Below are 7,348 nucleotides of genomic sequence, written 5' to 3' on the forward strand. Positions count from 1 at the left end.
TACTACTACTACTTCTCTCTCTCTCTCTCTCTCTCTCTCTCTCTCTCTCTCTCTCTCTCTCTCTCTCTCTCTTCCGCAGGAGCTATAAACTGTATTAAACATCTGATACCCAAATGATTAAAGCCTTTGTTTCTTTCTACATTTCTGTTAACAACCCAGCTGCTCTAGTCACTCTAACCTTAATACTTCAAAATGATTAAAGCATGAAACCGAAGAAAAAAGTCCCCAAATCATAGAAAAATAAAGTAAACTCTATAAAGTTAGAATGGTTTGTAGAGTTATGAAGGAAGAAGACAGTTGGGGTTTAAGAAGCATTACCTGGTAGATGCAATGAGGAAGAGGGTTGACGTGGGTGAAGTGGAGAGGGGAGGCGGGGCGCCAGGAACGTTTGAGGATGCGGGAGTAGGTGCGGATGGGGGAGGTGATTAGGAAGAAGCCGTCGGTGCCGAGGAAGGAGGAGTGGGAGTAGTGATGGTGGGAAGGGAAGTTGAGGGAGGGGAGGGGAGGGGAGGAGGAGCCAGAGGTTGGAGAGAGGGTCAAAGGCGAAGGACTGGTCCTGAAGAACCCAGCCAAAACCAAACCTGCAACTGTAAAACCCAGCCAAATAAAAAACACGGATTTCTTCTGTAAAGATTGGGATGAGCCGATATCAGTCGAGCGTGTGAAAATAGCTGCTGATGTCGAATTCCAAAAACCCAGACCCCCAGACCTCCGTTTTAAAAAATAAAAAATAAAAAAAAATAAAAAAAACCGAAAACGATAACAGGAATGGAAGACTCACCGAGAAGGAGAACGAAACGAATCAAGATTAACAGGCAGCGCAAGAAAGTTGTTGATTGAGAGGCGGCGATCGAGAGGCGGTGCAAGCAAACCGGCGATCGAAGTTGATTGCAATCTGAAAGAGCGAATGACAGGCAGAAAGAGAGGCCAGTCGTGATAAGGCGAGGGTAGATGGCAATCTCGTGATTAAACGGGACACAGGGACGAAAATGTAAGTACCTAGATAAGCACCCAGAGTCCAGCTGTCCTGGCATATGAACAGTGCAAGCTGCTTGTACGCCCTTTACTGTATAGGGAAATAGTAGGGTTTTGTTTCAAATAAGATCCCATTGTTTGAGCCCAAATTAGTACAGATGGCTTTCTTTGATAAGTTTGCCCACGGGCAGATAGCTATGGCCTAAGTATCTTTTATTTTCCTAGGCAAAAGCTACAAAATGCCATTGTATGCGTACGCCAACACTTCCGTTTAAACAAAGGGGCAAACGATGTAATTTCTGTTGACCTGATAAAAACAGTTTTCACCAAGCCCACTGAAGAAACAATGTGTCTTCCAATCCTTGTTAATGTCATCAAGGTGTATCAAAATCGAAAACATCCTGCCATTTTTCAGTTGAGATATGGTCCAGCAGATCCAAGCTTCTTGATTGTCAACAGATTTCCATCTGATTCAGTCATCCAACTAGCTATATATAAGTTTTAAATCCCAGATGCATCCTTTCCTGTCAAGCTGCGGTCCTTGGTATCTGACAACAAAGTTGCAAGCTTCTTGTCATCTAACGAGAGCATTGAAGCTTGAGGGAGGTAACGACAAATGTGATCACCAACATTCTAGGCTAGGCTTCCAAACTCTTGATCATCAAATTAACCTCTTCTTACTCTAGTTCCAAGCTCCTGATCATCATTTTCCGTGCAAATTGCAAAATGCTTCTCAATGAGGATGAGGGAGATAGATCTCGATGCCGAGCTGGGAGTGGAAGCTAGAGAGGAACGAAAGTAGTTATCCCGACGAAGCGTTTTGACTTTTGAGAGAGACGGTGGTTATCGGCGGAGGTCTCGTGCTTAAGAGCGGGAGCACCAATTCATGGAAAAGAATGTACAAATATGACCGAAGTGCAAACTGAGAACTGCAAGAGGCATATCATAATAAGAAACAAGGTTTAGTTGGTGATAAAACTACACAAATTGAAGTGGTAATGCCAGCACATTCATGCTCTTTAACTCACTTGAAGTGGTATTGCCACGATTGCGCCCATAGCTCCAGATGTTGAATACTTCCTTTTTCTTTTAATTAGCCACTGACCCAACATTAGCTATTCCTCCAGTATGATCCAACAATGGATTACTCATCTCTCTTTGCACTCCACATCCATCGTCGTGTTCATCTAAATGTAAACAAAAGTGTCGGCACCTTAATTACATGTTGGTCTCGCACTCTCCTAATTCTGATAAGCCCGAGAGCAAAGCAACCCACACCATCACAAACCTGTATTGCATAGCCAATCCTTTTGCCTCAATTATTGCAAAACCAATTTCGCAAACAAGTAGCTCATAGCTTCGCCGGAAGTTGGTTCCCGCTGCGTCTCTATCGGAATCAATATCGACCGAGTTCCTCAGTCGTGTGCCGACCCCATCACTATATTCCTCGAAGAACCGCCCTCTGACCTCAACTCCTCCGTCACGGTCTTGGCGGCAAGAACCTCCGGCCCTCAGATTTTAACTATAACGAGTGATTTTTACTGCTAACAGAAGTTAATTGCTGGATTTACGTATATGCCCTTCATTTTTGAACCCTATGGACAATATGTAGCCACCTGTTTTGGACCCACTCTGGCGTACGGAATGTTGGCGTAGTCCAGCGCTTTCCTTGGATAATTTGATGGCATATATATTCCGTATTGTAAAAGTATTCGTTTACTTAGATCGAATAAGAGAATCTCGGTCTTGATATGGATAGATAAGGAAAACCGGTATGTTGCAGTTGAAAAGCATATGGAGTTGTCGAAAATGTTTGTATGTCAAGCCCTAGTAGTTGGTGCATATTTGTATACATATAATTACGCCTCATTTTGTTCGTGGAGGAAAGCAGCTAGTTTCTTCGTCCTTCCAATGGGAAAGGAAAGAAAAGGCAGATGAAATTTTTCAATAACTTTCTATTCCGATGTTTGGTAACACAAGAAAAACCATCGGAAAATGTTTTTTTTTTTTTTTTAAACTAAAAGGCTGGTGCGGCTGCCCTCAAACCTTCATTAATAAAACCGTCGAATACAAGAGGGGACATAAAGCCTGAATCCCTAATTACAAAGACCCGAAATAATATCAAGAATCTCTACAACATACATGTATTCTAACAAGCACTAACTAGCAAAGAGTACTACCCTAAAGGCGATCTATTTGCTAAATATTGTTAAAAAGTAGATGATTAATATAATAAAATAATCATTTCCACACTCCCTAAATTTACATGGAAACGTGAATTTCAATTTGGAGAGTGTGGATTTCCTAAAATAATATTCTGACTAATAAATGCAACAAAAAAAGGGAGGAAAATGGTTCACCTGAAAGTGTCCCCTTTCATTTACTTCCCCAAATGACTTTCATTTCTTGATGCTTATTTTTCACGAACCAAATGAGGCCTTAGTGTTGACCACTCTTATTATTCAGGATGTAGGTTCTCTCATTGCTTATTGTGAATCTGAGATATGAGATATCACCCCTGATGTATTTGACTGTTTCGTTAAATAGGTGTGTGAGAACAGATACACCACTGGTCCTTCTTCAAAAAGAAAAAAAAAAAACGAAGTACAAGTTCATTATAATCCAAATCCTCCAACTAGTGTATAGATTAATGCATTAACTTGGTCAGTTGATTGTACAAGTAATTCAATGCGTATATACTTTCATGTACTAGTATCATAGCTCGATTCTAAGATTGGGAAACTTTGCACAGAAACAAAAAGGCTTTCCATAACCACAAATGTAATTATTCAGATGCTATTCTTACTGTGGCTAATTCCTCATGGATGACATACCGAAAAGTTGAGCTTTGAGGTTGCCAATGTACAGACTTGTCAAGCCTCCCCTTCATACAGCTGCAGATAGCTTTCTTTTGAATTTCTGAGAGACAATCCTCTATTTCTTCCAAGAGTCCATGGATGCTTAGTGACATGTCCTTTGCAAAGTACTCCAGAATTTTTGGGAGGTAAACCTTTGTATCATTATCTGTGTAGACACTGGCTTGAATAAATTCTCTTCTAGCAAGTTTCAGATCCTGGAATATACTCCTTGCGGTGTATGCTCGAACCTACATCCAGCAAAGCACAACTATCTCAGATCAAACTCTGGATGCAAATTTATAAGGAGCCATAACTATTTCAAGTCTAGGCATAGAGCTAGATAAATCTGTAACTAAAAGATCAATTTTAAAAAAAAAACAGTTAATACCGCTGGGTCAGAGTAAGCCCCGGAACATAGAGCAAAGTGGACCAGTGGCTCAGGGTATTCTAGGGCGTAGGTGTGCTTCATGCTCCCCCTCTTGAACTTCTTTCCTGAATTCAGCAAAGATTGTAGCCACTGCATTTTAACAGTAACACAAAATAAGTGAAATTGTTCACTACGGGAAATGAGACTGTCTGATGCTGGATAGGCATTAAATTGACTTCAAAGTGATGGTTGCGCGATCTGCTATCTTAAAAATCGCATTGCCATTTCACTGCAACAGGAACACAGCCAGTTTTTTCTTAGGGTAGAGCCACACATATCATGCAGGTCTCCATAAGGATACATCACGTAGGAGGTATCAGTAAGTATGGTCCTTTGAAAAAAGAAGCATACTTCTTTTAGGGTGCAAAGATGGCGAGTTTAAGTTTTTCTCTCCATTGATTCACAAAGGCGTTTCAGAAGAACAGACCAATTTTCATGCTCAGATTACAAATTTGGTTATATGACTATTATCGAATTAAACTTGCTCCCTAATTATCGTCTACTTCCACATATTGATGCCACCAGCTTAAAGCAATTTGAGAGAGAGTCATAAAGCACAAACACCATAAAGTTAAGTAGGGTTTCAGAGAAGAGTACATACTGGTGCTGTATGATGTGCTCGAATTCCTAAAATGGAGCTCTGTATGACATACGCATTTATGGAATGTCCTCCTATGTTGTAGGCTGCCTGAAATTTAAAAGGTTAGTAGTGCTTTTACTTCTCCATGTGATGAAATACATAATGATAGCAACAGATCCAAGCTTCTACCTTCACAATTGAAGTACTTTTGGCAAGATTATGTGTTCCGTATGCCAAGAATGCCTGCAAGGAAAATTTTAATCAGCCTTATGATCTTGTGGCCATATTTATCAATTTGTCATATTGATTGTTATATTCTTGATACTTGTGGCATATAACAAATTCATTCCACATACTATTACAATATCTCGTTTCCTTTTAAAAAATAAAAAAATAAAATCTTGTTTCAGCATAATATTTTTTCCATAGAGCAGTAAGTTACTAAGTTTCACGGCAGAAGTTTTGATTATGTATTGAAGTTTGAATCAGCCACAAAAGAACTGAAACTAGGAAATCTAGTTACAGTGGACACAGATGAATTAAAAATAATAACATAATAGTTCTACAATCAGGAAGCATAGTTCACAAAAATATGGAAAAAGATCGGGAAGCATACATGCATCACCAAGGCATTGTGAATATTAATCCAGAATGCAAGCTTCTCCTCACGCTTCATCTTCAGAACATCAACCTTCTCAAGACTTCGAACCAATAACCTATGGAGCATTAAAGCATAGCACATTTGAGAGAATATCAGACTTATATTGCAGTCTTGAAATCTCAACCAGACCAAAAACTTAAAGGAAAACATTTGATTTAATTAGTGGTCCGCATAGCTATGTTTTACCAAAATACAAAATTATATGTATTCATGATCTATGTTTTACCAACCTGAAATTTTGTAGCATTAGAGCAGCATAATTAAAGCTTTCATCATCTAAGCATATCTTCAACACCTCTATCATGGTAGTGTATGGTCCATTATTATCTTTGAACCCTTCATGATCTGTTGTAGAATCATCACTGAAATGTGGACTCGAACTTTCACACGGATTCTTCGAAGAAAATATACTTGAGGAAAACAAAGATGAAGTAGGAGAAGATGATAGTGCTGCCTGAGCTTGAGGGGCGGCAAGTTTGCAGTATATAGAAGAGATGCATCTTATAATATCTTCAGATACTCTATCCGGAGTATTCAGGGAACTATCAATGCGAGAAGCACCAAGATGATCCCCAAGGCTGCGACTGCGATGACGAGAATCAGCAACTTTCTGGTCCTGCGAGTGCACAAACATTAATTATAGACAAATGATAACTCAAACAGCAGGTTCTAGAATAAAACAGGCACTGTTTAATAGCCAGGCAACGAAAATACTAATGTCCATGAACTGATAAATCTATAGATCTAATTTTGCTTGCCACGAATATTTACCCTTTTAGGTGTTGCTTTTATGCTAGTGGCACTGCTGTGATGATCTGAGTGGAACTGAATATATGCAGGGGAAGTTTGGTCATGCTGGACCGGTCGACCTCTGTGCATTTGCAACTCCAAATTGGAACGTGGTTGCTTCTGTACAAATTTTGACCGTGATCGTGTCATAGGTTGTACATGGCTGTCAGGGGTACTTGGCAAGGCACATCCTTGGAAAGCTGTTCTATATAGTGAAAGAAGATGGCGTTCCAAGTGCATAATCTCAAGCTCAAGTGTGGCAATCTCCTCCTCCAGCTCTGCAAAAGACTGGTTCACAGCACCAAAGAAAATTTTTAATCATCGAACAAGGAAATATAAATCTGAAACACCTGCAGAGAGATTGCACTTTTGAGTAATATTACAGCCATCGCGTGTATAAAAACAAACCTTTGGGGTTGGAATGTCATCTGAAGCAGAAGAGTTGATAACACTACAACTCAGTGCCTTTTCTGACTTGCAACATGGGGAAGCCTGGTCCGATAAAATCCTGTCCGACTGCGCAATCTTTATGGGGATACAAAGAATGCGTCAATATTGCGCCAGAGGAAAAGATCAACCAGTAATTCTACCCCTTTTGTTTAAGCAATATGAAGTACTTTCTAGTCCTATATATCCTAAACACAGTATGCAGAATCCACAAAAGTCATTGTAAAAATGATGTTCGGATTCTAAATAGACTTGTATCACTTATTATTCCAAAGCTTCAACCAAGAACTAAATGTTTTGGTACTGTGATAAGAATTAAGAAGAAAGGTGAGAAATCCATTTAACTCCAATATTCCCAAACCAAACTTATTTAAGTGAAGAGGAGAGGACCGAAGTTCAGGCTCTTAAATTCCAAGGACTACTCTAAATTGAAACAAACTTGTGACTAACTAATCTTTGTCAATAGTCAATAGAAACAATCAACTAGGAGTCTAGACCAGATATGAATAGCCTGGAATGCAAGAAAACTTACAGGGTTAAAGTAAGGNGAAAAGTGTAGGAGACTTGCCAAGTATATTATGAAGAAGCCCATTATCAGAAGCTCTGCAATT

The 7,348-nt window shown here is 39.6% G+C and overlaps 2 protein-coding genes across 2 annotated transcripts in view; both read right to left on the minus strand.

The window, feature by feature from the left end:
* The window catches only part of LOC101297450, a 3,194-nt gene extending 2,232 nt beyond the window's left edge, over nt 1–962 (minus strand). Inside the window, exons 1-2 of the mRNA XM_004301555.1 lie at nt 782–962; nt 319–587 (exon numbers count right to left, since the gene is read on the minus strand). The gene's annotated coding sequence lies outside the window, so the exon portion shown is untranslated. The remainder of the gene's footprint in view (nt 1–318; nt 588–781) is intronic.
* A 2,677-nt stretch (nt 963–3,639) lies between these two features.
* LOC101297740 lies at nt 3,640–6,679 on the minus strand. Its single transcript, XM_004301556.1, has 8 exons — nt 6,674–6,679; nt 6,273–6,578; nt 5,732–6,117; nt 5,457–5,556; nt 5,030–5,083; nt 4,862–4,948; nt 4,222–4,350; nt 3,640–4,081 (listed from the first exon to the last, which is right to left on the minus strand). The coding sequence occupies exons 1-8, from the start codon at nt 6,677–6,679 to the stop codon at nt 3,761–3,763; spliced, it is 1,389 nt and encodes a 462-aa protein (XP_004301604.1). The 3' UTR covers nt 3,640–3,760.
* Between the last annotated feature and the right edge of the window lie 669 nt (nt 6,680–7,348).

The sequence above is a fragment of the Fragaria vesca genome, linkage group LG5 (genome assembly GCF_000184155.1).
Source record: "Fragaria vesca subsp. vesca linkage group LG5, FraVesHawaii_1.0, whole genome shotgun sequence".
NCBI classification, from domain to species: Eukaryota; Viridiplantae; Streptophyta; class Magnoliopsida; order Rosales; family Rosaceae; genus Fragaria; species Fragaria vesca.